This window comes from Aedes albopictus, chromosome 3 (assembly GCF_035046485.1).
Source record: "Aedes albopictus strain Foshan chromosome 3, AalbF5, whole genome shotgun sequence".
Taxonomy (NCBI): domain Eukaryota; kingdom Metazoa; phylum Arthropoda; class Insecta; order Diptera; family Culicidae; genus Aedes; species Aedes albopictus.
The window spans coordinates 113,000,691-113,018,170 of record NC_085138.1 but is presented as its reverse complement, the minus strand read 5'-3'; the positions used below and the strand labels follow the sequence as shown (position 1 = coordinate 113,018,170).

Genomic DNA, 17,480 nt, shown 5'->3' with positions numbered 1-17,480 from the left:
GCAACAAAACAACAGCTTTCCACCGCACTGGTGTGTGTGAGGCGATTGCTGTCATCATCATTTCAAGCTGTCAAACCATAATCATCATTTTTTAAAGACGAGCGCTCACAGGTAATCTACTGGCGCGTTGTCCGCACATCGTTTGATGCTCGCACTGCTCACAGCGGCACAGCAGGGCTGATCCGCTGAGCTGAACTCTGAATAGGTTTCATGGCGTTCAAATAAACTAAAGCCACTTACATTGTATTAGATTTAAAAGCTTAAGTTAAGCATTGTGAAAAAATAAAACTTTGAGAGTCTCAAAGATACTCACAGAGAGTTATCAAACACAGGCTTCATCTGCTGATTCTTTAGCAATTTTTGACTGTTCTATGGAATAACAACTTCGAATTTTACGGTCTTCTATGCTAAGGGAGCGTCCAAAAATTACGTCACGCAAAAATTGCCCATTTTCAACCCCCCCTCCCCCCTATGTCACACTTTTTTGTATAAGAGCTCTGAAATTTTTGTATGGATTGTCACACTTTACTGAACCCCCCCTCCCCCCTAAAAGCGTGACATAATTTATGGACGTTCCCTAATGCTCATAACTAGTACATAGCCTAGTAGCACGGGGGTGAATCTTCGTCACGAAAAGCACTGCTCGTTTGATAGCTCAACACTAGCGAACCTGGTGGTGGAAGTCAAGCTTTTTCCTACAGCGAGCATAGGGAGACGACGTAACACGCTTTGATGATTTTTTATTTTCTCATGGAAAATCATTCCAATCTAGTTGTCCAAGTGACAATTTCACGACTTCCACCTCGAAACATCAAATTTGTTCGAAGATACACATCTGTTCTGTGCTAGTAGGGTAGGTATTACGAAATTAGTCTATAGGGCACTGCACTGTTTTGATTTTGTATGGGATTTTGACGTTTCTTGGCCTTGTTGTTTACAAAATTTCTGTAAGAGTGAAAGGGAAGGAGAGAATTTCATGCAGTGCCCTATGGTATTACAGTATAATGTAAAGTGTTTTTTTTTCTTTCACTGAATGAATGTAACATGTTTTTCAATCTATAAAAGAAATTTATATTTTTTTCGTATCATAATCACCCCAAGCTTACTCATCGCTATCGACATCCATTCCGGAAGCATCGCCCGTCTCATTCATGTCCTCGTGGTCGTATTCCTGTTCCGACCCTTCTCCGGCTGAGCTTCCCGCCGATAGACGCTTCTTCTTGGCACGTTCCGCCTTCTTCTCTTCGGCCGTCTTCTTCAGACCCTTCATCTTTCGAGTCTGGATGGCGTTGATGTCCTGCTTGCCGACGTGCACCCGACCATGCACATTGCCCAGCTCATCCCGCGAGATGTTCTTCCGTTTGGCCACCTTAAGAATTGCCGGTTGCTTCATGGCCGTTTTGAACAGATCTTCGGATGCGATCTTGGTCCGTCTGATGGTCAAATCCATCGATGGTCCCATCTCTTGCAGCTCGATGCGGGGTGTCCGCTGGCCGCTTTTCTTCAACTGAATCCGATAGGAACGCATCAGAATGGACAAATCTTCGGTGATCGTGAAACTGATCACGTGCTCGATGCCTTGCAGTCGCATGGTCGATACATTGTCGATGTGGAACATATCCAGCAGGAGGCTCCGAACACGTCGCAGCTCTTCGGTCAGTTTCCATTTGTAACCATTGAAGACGATCACTGGCTTCACGAAGGCGGAGATCTTTTCCGTTTTGAAATCCTGCAGACCTTTGAAGTTGGAAATACCCATTTCGACCATGTCCAATATTTGCTCGTCGTAAATTCGTCCCATGATAAGATTGTTTGGGCGCTTTTTCGATGAGGAACCAAACATAAACAGGTGACAGTCGTTCGATTTGGCCAATCTGAAAAGGTAAACAATAGGTTAACGTCTCGACCCAAGCAACCCCACCGGATGTAATTTGTTATTGTCATGTTGGTGGTCCAATGGCTATCGTTTTTTTATTCGTATGCAGAAAGTCCTGGGTTTAATCCCTGGCCTGTCCATGTCCTCCTACTTTGTATCTTTCTATCTACTTATTTCCTCTTCTCTAAATAATATTATGCGTTGCGCGAAAATTTGTACGCGCAAGCGCCCATACATCTCCGCCTGTAAGAAAAATCATTTCGGTGTTTTCGGCGCAGTATTCCTTGGCCAATTCGCGCACTTATTGTAGAAGACACCATAACGATTAAACATACCAGCGGAGGTCTATTAGCGATTTTGCACCTTTTTCGCTCTCTATTTTCTTGCAACGGGTAATACAACACTAACACATATATTTTTATATATGGCTGCAGTCGAAAAGGAGAACGTTCAACGTAGCTCTGGTCCTCACAAGTTGCTACCTCATGCTTTCACGGGTCTGTGGTGGATACACCCTGACTACGCCTGTGTGTTTATAGAGTCAACTCGAACGACCGTGTTTATGCATGGTAGCATAAACACATTGCGGTAGAGTGCGATAAACTATAAGTTGCACACGCAGCAAAAAGGCGTGTGACACACCACCTCGATTGAGTTAAGAAGTAGAAATAAATCATTCATTCTTAGTTACAACGGCAATCGTGGCAGACTAACTCATCCGAACCTTTCCCCAGAAGTCAGAACAAGACATGGCGATCCTGCCAGGAGGTGTCTGCCTGTGAATTAAAGTTAATTACGGTACTGTGAAAGTAATTAGTGAACAGTGAATAACCGTGTGAATAACCGTTGAAATGGGCTGGTTTTCGGCGGACGAGATCGTCGCCCCGACCAGCAGTGTTACAAGTGCACCATCCAATAGTGGACACCTTACGGCACAAACCGTGGCCCTGTGTGTTCTAGCAGGTGTAGCCGTAGGATATTTGTTGGTAAAAGCAGTGATCAAGTGCCATCGCCAGCAAACGGAGAGAGTCGCCGAACGAGTGTCCCGCTTGGCAAATTTGCCAGCATAATAAACATTACCCAACATTATGAACATTTCGTGGCCGAGCAACTTGTGAATCATTTAGGCAGTTTCGGACATGGCAGAGCGTGCAGTTAGGATGGCAGTAATCAGTAACGAGGAATTACACGCAAAGGAGCTGATTGTTGAAGCGGTGTTCCAGATTGGATCGGCAGCTGTGATGCGAACCGGACGACGCGACCACATGGACACTTACAATTTCAATTATGGGGAATTGAGGATGGCGTTAGAAGAATACCGTCGTCGGTTTCTGACCAGATAAACCAAAAAGGGAAGTATCGACAAAAATTAAGTTAATTGAAGAAATATTAAAGTTCGTCAAATTTTTAGGTACAACAAACAAAACTATGGATGTACAAATGATTCGACATACGCATATAAGTTTTCTTGGGCAGTACACAACAAGAATTCCATGCAAAGGAAGTTTTAATTGTAAGTAATATAAAACAAAATGATTAAGCGATTCTTTTATGAAATGGAATGGACAGATTTTTTCAAATTGAAGATGCAATATTGAAATTGCATAGTAACCTTCGTAAATATAGTGATTATGCTACTGCAACCAAACAAATTAAAATAGATACATTGATTAATTTAAATAAAGAATTAAAGGAAATTGTAACAAAAAATAAATTTGATACAGAGTTACAAAATTCTCTCATTGCTAGGTATCGGCAACTAAAAGAATTCATAAACGAAGGAATTGAAAGGTTAAACGGTAATATTTTGGACGATTCGATTTTAGAAAATTTGTTCATTCAAGAGGAGTTTGGGCAACAAGTAATCAACATGGCACAGAAAATTGATTTGAGCATAGCCTTACGGCTCGTCGATAAGTTTAATGGCGAGGCCGATAGGTTGCTTGGATTTTTCGAAACAATCGATCTACTGAAGGACTACTCTGATGGAGTCCCTGATGCAGAATTGATTAAGTTTATTAAAACCAGGTTAACAGGTCCAGCTCACGGTGCAATAACCACCGCGACGACTTTGGCTGAAGTGAAGAAACTTTTAAAAGACAAATTTTCAATTAAATTTAGTCCGCAGGCCATTGAGGCGGAGATGGCCAGTATGAAACAACAAAAGAAAACAATATCAGAATATGGACATGAAATGAATGAGCTGGCGGCGAAACTATCCGCAGCTCATGTATCGCAAGGAACCTTTTCCGATGAATCAGCGGCAAGTGCCATTGTGCAACCCGTTGCCGTGAAGTCGTTTACGAATGGTCTGAAAGACCATAGAACTCAATTTTTCCTAAAAGCGCGTAATCCTAATACCCTTGTGAAGGCTATCAGTGATGCGCTAGAGGTACAAAACACTGAAGAGGAATCAGCTATGTGGTTTCATGCTAGTCCCTCAAGGCAAAAACCCCAAAACCCTTATCGAGGAAGAGGATTCCAGACCAGAGGATTCTCAAGTTTCCGAAGAGGAAACAGATCCAGAGGTTATGGCCACAATAGAGGTCGTGGTAGAAATCAATACAACCACTACGACCAGCACCAAAGCAACTACAACCACCAAGCTCAGTACAATAATCAACCAAATAATAATCAACACCAATATCAACCAAGAGGAGGACATAACAATAGAGGAAGGCAGGGACATGCAAACGTAGCAATCCCTGTGCCTCAACCAAGACCAGAACCTCCGGAAGATGACGTAGTAAACGTCATTGATCTTTTTCGTGAGTAACTCAGGAAAACGACTACCATCAATAAATTTTTATATCAAAGACCAACAAATTCCATTTATCTTGGATAGTGGAGCTAGCTGTTCCATTATTACAGCACAACTTGTTCCACCGAGAACGGTTATTGATGAAAATGATACAATCAGAATTCGTGGAATAAACGGAACAACTTACGCCCTAGGAAGTATTAATGCACGCCTGTGTTACGAAAATGCAATGTTTACAGCAAAATTGTATGTTGTTAAGGGTCTTCCCCCAAATGTACCTGCGTTACTTGGTACTGATTTTTTAAAAAAGTATGGAGTAACCTTACATTTCGGGAGACAAATATTCATTGCAAATTCAAACCAGGGAAAAATAGAAATACCTTTTAATGAACCCCAAGTTTCATTAATATGCGTTCCAGCAAGAACTGAACTTACGACACTCATAACCGTAAATGTAAAGGAACCTCATGTTCTTTTGAGCCAACAAATAAAACCACATGTATTTATTGCCAATACGATTGTTGATCCAAAAGATGGAAAAATTCCCGTAAAAATTTTGAACGTTTCAAAAAAGACAGTTTTTCTAAATGAAATCAAACCAAAAATGGAGAAACTGGAAAATTACGATATAGTCCAACTAAATGATTGTAAAGAAATCCCAAACAGAACACAACAATTATTAAGGGAACTCAAATTAAACCATTTATCTGGAAATGAAAAAGAATCTATTAAAAAGATATGTTTAAAATACAATGATATCTTTTGCCTTGAAAATGACAAGTTAACCGTTACAAAAATTTTGACACCTTCGATTAATGTCAAAGATAATACAAAACCTGTGTACACTAAACCGTATCGGTTACCACATTCGCAAAAATCAGAAATTGAAAGACAAATTAAAGAGATGACAAAAAACGGTATAATAGAGGAAGCTCGTTCTGAATGGAACAGTCCAATGCTTCTTGTACCCAAAAAATCGTGTAATGATAGAAAAAAGTGGAGAATGGTTATAGACTACCGAAAGGTAAACAATGCACTCCAAGATGATAGGTTTGAATTAGGGAATATTGAGGAAATTATAGACTCTTTAGCGGGAGCTAAGTACTTCACGCACTTGGATCTCTCGCAAGGATATTATCAATGCGAAATAGACCCCAAAAGCAGACCTATAACAGCTTTTTCAACAGCCTCAGGACAATTTCAAATGACTAGGCTACCCATGGGCCTCAAAATAAGCCCAGCAACTTTTTCACGATTAATGACAGTCGCAATGTCGGGATTGTGCATGGAAAAATGTTTAGTTTATCTAGACGATATTATTGTTTTTGGGAAAAGTCTAGAAGAACATAATAAAAATTTGATTGACATTTTTGAAAGGTTGAGAGGAGTCAATTTAAAATTGAATCCAGGAAAATGTAACTTTCTGCAGCAAGAATTAATATATCTAGGACATTTTATTTCGGAAGAAGGAGTACGTCCAGATCCTTCAAAAATAGAGAGCGTTAACAATTGGCCTGTACCAACGACGGCCGATGAAGTAAAACGTTTTGTAGCGTTCGCAAATTACTATCGCAAGCATATACAAGATTTTTCTAAAATTTGCATTCCACTAAATCATTTAACAAGAAAAGGAATACCATTCGAGTGGTCAGCAGAATGTCAGCAAGCTTTTGAAACCTTGAAAACGAAATTCATAAACCCACCTGTACTGGATTACCCAGATTTTAAGCAAACATTTAAATTGCAAACAGATGCGTCAGGATATGCTTTAGGAGCAGTGTTATCAAACCAGAATGGTAGACCGGTAGCATTTGCATCCAGAGCCCTAAACAAATCTGAAATGAATTACGGAACAATTGAAAAGGAACTTCTGGCTGTGGTTTGGTCGATCAAACATTTCAGACCTTACTTGTTTGGTAGAAAGTTTGATTTAGAAACAGATCATAGACCATTGGTTTATCTTTTTTCAATGAAGGAGCCTTCAAGTAGATTAACCAAATTTAGATTGGCACTTGAAGAGTATGATTTTACAATTAATTATATTCCAGGCAAAAGTAACGTTTTAGCAGATGCATTGTCTCGAATTACGATCAAAGACTTACAAGAATTAAACAACAAAATAGAGCAAGATATACTTATTACTACCCGAAGCACAGCAAGGAAAGCAAATACAAATAAGGATTTCAATGATGAGTCGCCTGGCCAGCAACCATCATATGGGAAGTCCGTCGAATTAACTTTCGATGAGAAAAATAAAATTCCTGAAGTAAAGTTTTGTATGTTAAACAATCAATTAATCATTCAACCAGCTAAGACTCTAGTCCAGTTACGGCGGATAGTAGTAATGCTGCGAAATATGTGCAAAAACAAAAACATAAACGAGCTCGTAATAAAAAATACGGATCATGGAAAACAATTTTATAACATGGTATATACCAATAATATGAATAAAGGCATGCCAATAATGAGAATGATAGATCCAAAAGTGAAGCACATTGAAAACAAAACTGAACAACATCTCATCATTAATGATTTCCATGTACTGCCAACAGCAGGACATGCGGGTATCAAGAAAACACTAAAAAACATACAAAGACGCTATTTTTGGTCAAGTATGACAAACGATGTAACAAATTTCATCAAGTCATGTGAAGCTTGTCAAAAGAACAAACACATCAAACCAAGAAACATACCTCAGATCATTACCACAACGGCAAACAGTGCATTCAGCAAGATTTATCTAGATCTTGTTGGACCGTTATTGCCTAGTAATGAAGGTTATGTATATATTTTAACGACACAATGTGAATTAACCAAATTCATAACAGCAACACCGATAAGGAACAAATCAACGGAAGTTGTCGCGAAAGCTTTTGTTGAAAATGTTCTGCTAAATTATGGAGTACCGGATGAGATTGCAACTGACAGAGGAACAGAATTTATGTCTGAACTTTTTCAACATATTTGTGAACTGTTGCAAATCAAAAAATTGAATTCTACGGCTTATCATCATCAATCGATTGGAGCGTTGGAGAACTCGCATAAGAGTCTAGGAAACTTTTTGAGAATTTATGCAGCAAGACAACCAGGTAACTGGTCATCTTGGATTAAATTCTATCAATTCGCCTACAATACAACTGTTCATCTGGAAACAGAAAAAACTCCTTTTGAACTAGTATTTGGTAAAAACTGTAAATTGCCATCAAATTTAAAAGATTACGAAACCCAAACGCCGATATACAATTTGGAAGATTATGCTAAATCATTGAAATACAAAATTCAAATCACACAACGAGAAATTCAACAACGGTTAATTGACGCCAAAGAAAACAGAATCAGGAAGCTCAATACTAAATTGAAACCAATGACATATTTACCAGGTCAACTGATACTAATAAAAAACGAAGCAAAATCAAAACTAAATAGCATATACGATGGACCCTATCCCGTTCTAACAGATAGAGGTCAAAATGTTGAGGTAAGAATCAAAAATAGGTTAGATATCATACATAAAGATAGAACGAAACCATTTATTACAACTAATTAAACTATGAATCCAAACAATTAAATCTTATGAACCACAACGTACTAAATTATTTCATTACAAACTATTGTAGAGCGATACGTTCACCTTGAGAAGGTGGCGCCCAAGATACGAAGTATCGAGGGTTGAATTGCAATACCGTAGTTAAATGAAGTAAAGAAAAGTGGAATAAAAGAGACGTGTGGTGGATATTGTATAAAACATTTTTATCAAAACATTATGATATCAGTCTTATTCACTATTATAGGATTTACACATTGTTGTTATACTTTATAAACTATCTTGCATTAGATTAATATGATATTCAAAATAATAATAACTGTATTGTTTTAAATTTTACACTATAGGCTAAAATTTAAAAAATTATAAAGAGGACGTGTGGTGGATACACCCTGACTACGCCTGTGTGTTTATAGAGTCAACTCGAACGACCGTGTTTATGCATGGTAGCATAAACACATTGCGGTAGAGTGCGATAAACTATAAGTTGCACACGCAGCAAAAAGGCGTGTGACACACCACCTCGATTGAGTTAAGAAGTAGAAATAAATCATTCATTCTTAGTTACAACGGCAATCGTGGCAGACTAACTCATCCGAACCTTTCCCCAGAAGTCAGAACAAGACAGGTCAAAGGATGACAAAGACCGCCAGCTAAGAGTTGTGTGCTCAGCTGCTAGTGCAGCCTGGGCACTGTTGTCCTTCTGACTTCAGCTAGACCCGAGCGTCTGTTCACCAAGGAGGTACGGCTCAAACAGCGTCTGTTCTGGATCCAAGGTGGTAGCCCTATCAGCGTGACCTTCCCAGTTTTGGTAGCGACGTTAAACAGAACTGGCCCTCCGGCGAGACAGGAGTGTTGGCGTTGGCTCAATAACCCACCCGTAAAATTCCTCTTTACGAATAACATAGGAGAAAATACGACTCGATACAATCGGCAAAGACCCACGCGACGAAAAAAGGACTACGATTGGAAACTTTGCACATGGAATTGTAAGTCATTTGGTTTCGCAGGATGTGACAGGATAATCTACGACGAATTACATCCCCGCAACTTCGACATCGTGGCGTTGCAGGAACTTTGTTTGACTGGACACAAAGTGTGGAGTCTACCGGCTACCTTCTACCAAAGCTGTGGCACCACCAACGAACTGGGAACAGGATTCAAAGTGTTGGGCAAGATGCGACAAAGTGTGATCGGGTGGCAGCCGATCAACGCAAGGACGTGCATGTTGAGAGTTAAGGGCCGTTTCTTCAACTACCTACAGCATCATCAACGTTCACTGCCCACAAGAAGGGAAACCTGATGACGAGAAAGAAGCGTTCTACGCGCAGTTAGAGCAAACATACGATGGTTGCTCGCCGCGTGACGTGAAAATAGTTGTCGGTGACATGAACGCGCTGGTAGGAAGGGAGGAAATGTACAGACCGGTAATCGGGCGAAACAGCCTGCACGCCGTATCGAACGATAACGGCCAGCAATGCGTAAGGCGTAAGCTTTGCAGCCTCCCGTGGTATGGCAGTACGAAGCTCCTTCTTCCCCCGTAAAGATATCCACAAAGCCACCTGGAGATCACCCGACCATCAAACAGAAAACCAAATCGACCACGTTCTGATCGACGGTAAATTCTTCTCGGATATAGCCGATGTCCGCACATGCCGCAGTGCGAATATAGATTCGAATCACTATTTAGTGGCTGTATGCATGCGCTCAACATCGAACACGTAACGTAGAAGTGGCTCAAGACTACGCGCAGCAGTTAGCAGTGGCCCTACCAACGGAAGAGCAGCTTGGCGCAGCTAAACTTGAAGATGGCTGGAGGGACATCCGATCCGCCATATGTAGTAGTACCTCGGCTACAGCACTAGGCTTCGCGACTCCGAATCACAGAAACGACTGGTACGACGGCGAATGTGAACAGTTGAAAAACGAGAAGAATGCAGCATGGGCGAGAACGCTGCAACACCGTATGAGATCGAATGAGGCACGTTATAGACAGGTGCGGAACAGGCAGAACTCAGTCTTCCGGATGAAGAAGCACCAGCAGAAAGAACGAGATCGCGAAGCGATGGAAGAGCTGTACCGCGCTAAGGACACACGAAAGTTCTACGAGAAGCTGAACCGCTCGCGCAGAGGTTTTGTGCCACAAGCCGACATGTGCCGAGATAATCACGGGAATCTTCTCACGAGCGAGCGTGAGGTGATCAAGAGATGGCGGCAGCTTTACGATGAGATCTAGGAGTATGTGCACAGGACGAAAGACTTCCGGGCCCTGACCTCCAAGAGATTGAGGAGAAGGTTAGCCGGTTGAAAAACAACAAAGCCGCTGGAGCAGATCAACTATCAAGCGAGTTACTAAAATACGATGAAGAAGCACTGGTGAGAACACTGCACTGGGTCATTACCAAGATTTGGGATGCGGAAGTATTAACGTAAGAGTGGATGGAAGGTATCGTGGTCATCTATAAAGTACGTTACGCTCATAGGGCAGAGGGGGGTTTCAGAAAGTGCGACAAGCAATATATATTAGGTATACGAAAACCCCGTACAAAGGGGGAGGGGGAGTTGAAATTTGCGTGACGTACGTACAGCAGAGGTATCCGCTATCAGTGAGTCGGCTCCAGAGGCACGTTCTACTCCAATTGGCAAATTTGCGCTTACAGCAGAGAACATTCGGGAACGTTCAAAAATTACGTCCAATATTTGGGGGAGGGGGGGTCTAGAAAAGTGTGACAGTACGTGTATTGGGTATAGGGAAATTGCGTGACAGAGGGGGGAGGGGGGGTCTAGAAATCCCGAAAAACGATGGACGTAATTCTTGAATCTTCCCTTCAGGCCTTAGTCTGAGCGGTAAGGTAAGTGTAGTAGCAATGTTAATGACTAAACAACCCAATTGCACAATAAATTTCAGAAATGTTTCTGAAGAAGTTCTACTCTTTATCCACGAATTCCACAAAGAGTTGCTGGCTGCTGCTCTTGGAATCCTTTCAATAATTGCTCGGGCAGTTCCTTTAGAAATTCATCCTCTAGAAACGTGAGGTTGCAGGTCAATATGGGCAAGGGGAAGAAAGTGAAGATTGCAATCATTTTGTATCCACATCAGACCGAATATATCTCTGCGTCTGCACAAATTCATGCGGATGACGGAGTGTTGGTAAGGTATGGTAGGCAGAGAGTTCACACATTGGTGCGTGGATGCCAGGCGTAAGGTGGTAGATTAGTGTATTTATTACTCTGAAGATATTGCGGCACGGTTCGCTTAATTGCATAACTCGTAGGCGTTGTTTGATAGATTGACACTGTGCTAAGAAAGTTGGAAGGAAGGGAAGCGGCCTTTTCAACCCATTTCTGTTCTGGCGATTGCTATGAACTTATGAATACATGCATTGCATAACTCAGAATTGGTCTCAAATTCTTCCCAACCAAGCTGAATTATATGGCCAAGATTCAGGAAATTTGGCCGTCACAAACCCCTCATGACGAAGAGAACAAACCTGCCGATAATACCCATCGTCACCCTATATAGAGAAGAGAAAGAGGTTATGAGATAGAAAGATACAAAATAGGAGGAAAGGGACGGGCCAGGGATTAAACCCAGGACCTTCTGCATATGAATCAGAAGCGGTAGCTACTAGACCACCAAGCCCGTCCGAAAAAAAACATGATGAAGATGATAAACACACATCTCTTGAAGGACTTCTTTGAATTCTTAGAAAAAAAAATTTTTTTTTGAATGAACTTCTAGGGTAGATTACCGGGGAATCTCAAATCTTAAGGCGACCATTCGGAATGTGAGAACTTCAGGGCGATCACTATTTTGAATGCTGCCTATAAAGTGCTATCCCAGATCATCTTCCGTCGTCTGTCACATAAAGCGAATGAGTTCGTGGGAAGTTATCAGACTGGCTTCATCGACGGCCGGTCGACAACGGACCAGATCTTTACCGTACAGCAAATCTTCCAGAAATGCCGTGAATACCAGGTCCCAACGCATCACCTGTTCATCGACTTCAAAGCGGCATACGACAGTATCGACCGCGCAGAGCTATGGAGAATCATGGACGATCACGGCTTTCCTGGGAAGCTGACTAGACTGATTAAAGCAACGATGGACGGTGTGCAAAACTGCGTAAGGGTTTCGGGTGAACTATCCAGTTCATTCGAATCTCGCCGGGGACTGCGACAAGGTGACGGATTCTCATGCCTACTCTTCAACATCGCTCTGGAAGGTGTGATGCGACGAGCCGGGCTCCACAGCCGGGGAACGATTTTCACAAAATCCGGTCAATTTGTGTGCTTTGCGGACGACATGGACATTATCGCCAGAACATTTGGAACGGTGGCAGAGCTGTACTGCCCCCATTGGCACAACAGTCCCATGTGAATAGGAAACCCAGCAAACAAGGGACTGTTATGCGAATAGGGGCAGTGTACACCCACATGAAACGCGAAGCAGCAAAGATGGTGAATGCCTCAAAAACAAAGTACATGCTGGTAGGCGGAACCAAACACGACCGGATCCGTCTGGGTAGTAATGTTACGATAGACGGGGATACTTTTGAGGTGGTGGAGGAATTCATCTACCTCGGATCCTTACTGACGGCTGACAACAACGTCAGCCGTGAAATTCGGAGGCGCATCATCAGCGGAAGTCGGGCCTACTACGGGCTCCAGAAGAAACTGCGGTCGAAAAAGATTCACCCACGCACCAAATGCACCATGTACAAAACGCTAATAAGACCGGTGATCTTCTACGGGCACGAGACATGGACCATGCTCGAGGAGGACCTACAAGCATTCGGAGCTTTCGAGCGACGCGTGCTAAGAACGATCTTCGGCGGTGTGCAGGAGAACGGTGTGTGGCGGATAAGGATGAACCACGAGCTCGCTGCACTTTACGGCGAACCCAGCATCCAGAAGGTGACCAAAGCCGGAAGGATACGGTGGGCAGGGCATGTTGTAAGAATGCCGGACAACAACCCTGCAAAGCTGGTGTTTGCAACTGATCCGGTTGGCACAAGAAGGCGTGGAGCGCAGAGAGCACGATGGGTGGACCAGGTGGAGCGTGACTTGGCGCACATTGGGCGCGACCGAGGATGGAGAGCGGCAGTCACAAACCGAGTATTGTGGCGTACTATTGTTGATTAGGTATGTCTTGTCTTAATGATGTTGAACAAATAAATGTATGTATGTAAGCTACGCCCAGAAAAATTGTTGAAGACAAAACCGTTAAGAAACTCCTAGAACAGTCTCCAAGGTATCTCTGGGGAGAAGCTTATTGAAAGATATTTAAAAAGGAGTCCTTCTTCCATCCCTCCTAAGCGTATTTCAATTTATTTATGCAAACTTCTCCCGTTATCAGATAGAGAGACGCTCGGAGAGAAATCTGCTCTAATCCTGTTACTGATCAGATTCATTGAATAACGGTAAATACCCTCAGGAGGAACGGGAGAAGCAGAAATTCGTACGACCTTTTCAAATGTTAGTCTAGAATTATCGTGATTCTAGTATGTTAAAATTACCAAAACTTAAATACTTTTTCTAACTTCAATTTTGTGCTGAGTGTGAACAGGTACATTTCAGTGTACCGTAAGACATTTTTGAAACTTTCTCCTGATGAGTATGGTCGGTATTAGGTGTACTTACTGTTCCAGCGGTGTCGAATCCTCAAACAATGTGACGTCATTATTCCTCCTCATCAATCGGACCAGTGGCTTCTTCAGCAGATTGAAATCCTTCAGCGCCTGCCGGATATCATTGGAGCACTTGCGTCCCTCCATGATCAGCGTTTTCTTCGGATTCTCTATCGTTTTGGGTTCCCGTTCGTCCAGGAATCGCTTCCCACGGCGCGTGGTTGGTTTCCTAGGGAGAAATTCCTGTTTGTTAACGCAAATCTTCTATAAAATTTGACCAAACTTACTGTATTCTGGTAGATGCCATCGTTTGGCAAAGATTCCTATCGAAACGGTGCTAAAATCCTCCAGTTATTTCGATTTTTTATGGAAGTTACAAAATCTGTAAATTCCGCCAGCCGTAGTAAACAGCGAAACACGTTGTTTTGAACGTTTTCTCCGTTTTCTCGCACTTGCGACGGGATCGCTCTCCCGTCCCGAAAACGCTGAGAGCTGTCAAAGCAGCTGTGACGGACGGAGTTTTAGCCAGAGCAGTGACACACACCCACAGCACTACCAACCGCTGAAAGCAAAATTGTCGTATTACACCTCCCCGAAAACTACACCGTAGTGAAACATTTCAAGATTGTAACGTACGTGGGCTGACTTGACGCGCGTTGACAACAGTCATCATTTTCATCATCATCGAGACGCAATCATCGGATTAGGGAGCGAAACACGTTTGTTGATTGCTGACACATTTTCAAAACATCTCGCGCTTCTCGGTCTCGCACGTGCGTTCAAAATCTTCCATAAAGTGCGATTGATTTGTACCGAATTTCCGGGGATAAAACGTAAATTTAGATTGGAAAATGACCGCCAAAGTGAAGGTAGCCAAAAAACTTCAAGGTAAGTTGTAAAAACCATATAATGTTCACCTAAATGTACAAAAAGCAACTCTAAATGGCTGCTCTCGTTGCAGCATCCCGCCAGGAGCCGGACACCGACAGTGATCAGTCCGAGCATGATGTCGGGGACGACGACCAGCACATGTCCGACGAGGAGTTCCCCATGTCCGATGACGATGAACAGACACAAGCCGATTCCGATGAGGACAAAGGCCCTTCCAAGTGGGCCCTAACGCTGGCGAAGTACATTAGGAAATCCGACGATGCTCAGATTCTTTCCAAAGCGGTCAAGGAAGCCGACCTGGAAAAGAAGCGTAAAGAGGCAAAACCTACCTACAAGTTTGAAGTGGTCGGAGAACAGAAGCCAGCTGAAGCGGAAAAGCCGAACGATGAAAAACCCGGCGATTTGGAAATGGCTAAAGAATTGCTGCGTCAGAAAGCACTGCTCAAAAAGGAACGCCAAAAGGACATTTTGGGGCTGCGCATCAAACCCTCGATAGGGCAGTACGAGAGGGAAAAGGCGCTGAAGAAAATTGCCACACGGGGTACGGTTCAGCTGTTCAATGCCGTCCGGCAACAGCAGCGAGACGTCAGCAAAAAGCTCGACGAGGCGGGAAAACTGGAGTACAAACGGGACAAAGTGTTGAAGAATCTGAGCAAGAAGGAATTCTTGAACGTGCTCATGAGTGGGCCCCGGGCCAAGTCGGAACTGGTGGACAATCTGGTCAAGGATGAGGAGCTCAAGGGTGAAGTTAAATCCGAAGAGGAATCTGACGACGAAGCCGATGAGCCCAAATCGACGTGGGGAGCGCTGAGGGCAGATTTTCTAACGGGAAAGAAATCTGGCTGGGATAAGGAAGAAAGCGATAAGGATGAGGATGTTGGTGATGCCATGGATGATAGTTCGGATTCGGATTAAACTAGGTATAGAATACAGATGTCATTGGTATTTATTCGTTCCGAAATTTCAAGACGTTGCCTACGGATCGGAACTACTACGTCGTTTGGCAGATCAAAGTGCCGAATGTCTGAAAATGTCTGGTAAGTCTTCATTCAAAACCTTGAATATCAACTCAATTCAAAGGATTTAGAATAACTATCTGGTCAATTCACCTCTAAATTAACGACTCATGCAAAATATTTTGTTTTACCAAATCAAATTTGATAGATTTAAGCATTTTATGTTAGTAAGTAAACTTGCATGCAACTTTTGGAGGGCGGTATGGGAAATGTCGTACCTATCATAAATCGCTTAAAACTATCAAATTCGATTTGGTAAAACGAAATATTTTTCATGAGTCGTCAATTTAGATGTTAATTAACCAATTTACCTTTTGATTGCTTAAAAAAATATTCCTATGCTTAAGGCGAAACTGGAAGCATTTCCTCACTTTTTGGTTTTTGATTTTTTATTAAATAACGAGGCAATATTTTCAAAATCGGGTTTCGTGCACCTGTAGAGTATGGATCAAGGTATCTTCTGATTTTTTTTTGTAGTGGAAAATGTTTTTCGTTTTTGCAAAAACCATTTTTGAACAAAATTTCACGAAAAAATGGTTTCTGCAAAAATGGAAAACATTTTCCACCTCAAAAAAATTCAGAAGATGCCTTGATTCATACTCAACATGTGCACGAAAACCGATTTTGAAAATATTGCTTCGTTATTTAATAAAAAATCAAAAACCGAAAAAATGAGAAAATGCTTCCAGTTTCGCCTTAATGGCTGGCAGTTAAAAAAGCCCAAAATCGCATATTTTGCCCTATAAATTGGGGTATAGCTCAAAATTGTGACGGGCTGGAGCTAATCTGAGCCCAGATTCGGGTTCAGCGGCCCAAAATCTGTCAGAGACACATGAGTTTGCTCTTGAGACAAAAAAATGTTGCGCTGTGTTATCGCATACAGTCAGGTCACCCTTTTTGGACACCTTTACTAAGACGCCTTGCATCCAGTCGACCGGAAATGTCGCGGCTTCCCATATGGTGCAGAATAATTGATGCAGCAGTTGTGCAGATACTACGGGATCAACTTTGAGTAACTCGGCTGATATGCGATCGACCCTTGGAGCCCTATTCGATTTCATGCTACGGATGGCTATTTCTATCTCCTGCAATGATGGAGCTTCGGTGTTGACACGGGTAATTCGTCGAGCGCTTGGCGGATCATGTGGATGTGTTGATGGTGTGGCCGACACTTGAAAAAGGTTTCCAAAGTGCTCGAACCAGCATTTCAGCTGGTCAGCCGGGTCGTCGGACAATAGCTGTCCAGATGTGTCTTTCACGGGCATTGTAGCATTCATTTTAGTCCGTAGCTAGGGAGTCCGCCCACGCTCTTTTGTCCCGTCGACATGAGCACTTCGACTTTGGCTCCTCGTGTTTTCGCTTGCTCTATCGCGGATGTGGCGTTCCTTCGCTCCTCTATCTTCCTCCAGGGGCCTGTAGCATAATGAAAATTTTACTAATAATATTAGTCTTGTAGCTTGTAACTTGTAATTTTCTGTTGCATAAAAATACTGCAAGTACAAGTTACAAGTCCAGTACTACAAGTCGGTTGGACTAATATTATTAGTAGAATTTACAAGTGTATGTTGCATAAACAAACTACAAGTATAAAATATTAGCTATGACTTGTTCTTTTGATTACAAGTCTCAAAGGTCTTGTAAAATAGTTTACAAGTTAGATTTAAAGTATTGCAGAAGTCATATTTAGTTTTGAATATATCGATTTACCATTTTGATGAACTCAAAAGATATTATTTATCTAACATGTCAACCTCAATTCCAG

General features: G+C 42.3%; 3 protein-coding genes across 3 annotated transcripts; 2 read left to right on the top strand and 1 right to left on the bottom strand.

The window, feature by feature from the left end:
- Nucleotides 1-1,061: 1,061 nt before the first annotated feature.
- Nucleotides 1,062-14,262, bottom strand: LOC109430453 (ribosome production factor 2 homolog). Its single transcript, XM_019706523.4, has 3 exons — nt 14,099-14,262; nt 13,825-14,040; nt 1,062-1,874 (listed from the first exon to the last, which is right to left on the bottom strand). Exons 1-3 carry the CDS (start codon nt 14,116-14,118, stop codon nt 1,103-1,105), a joined length of 1,008 nt encoding a protein of 335 aa, XP_019562068.2. The 5' UTR covers nt 14,119-14,262; the 3' UTR covers nt 1,062-1,102.
- LOC134291630 (uncharacterized) lies at nt 1,888-13,818 on the top strand. The gene is made up of 2 exons (XM_062859617.1): nt 1,888-2,373; nt 8,810-13,818. The coding sequence occupies exon 2, from the start codon at nt 12,379-12,381 to the stop codon at nt 13,324-13,326; it is 948 nt and encodes a 315-aa protein (XP_062715601.1). The 5' UTR covers nt 1,888-2,373; nt 8,810-12,378; the 3' UTR covers nt 13,327-13,818.
- A 279-nt stretch (nt 14,263-14,541) lies between the features above and the next one.
- LOC109409574 (RRP15-like protein) lies at nt 14,542-15,634 on the top strand. The gene is made up of 2 exons (XM_019683025.3): nt 14,542-14,699; nt 14,773-15,634. Exons 1-2 carry the CDS (start codon nt 14,663-14,665, stop codon nt 15,615-15,617), a joined length of 882 nt encoding a protein of 293 aa, XP_019538570.3. The 5' UTR covers nt 14,542-14,662; the 3' UTR covers nt 15,618-15,634.
- The last annotated feature ends 1,846 nt before the right edge of the window (nt 15,635-17,480 follow it).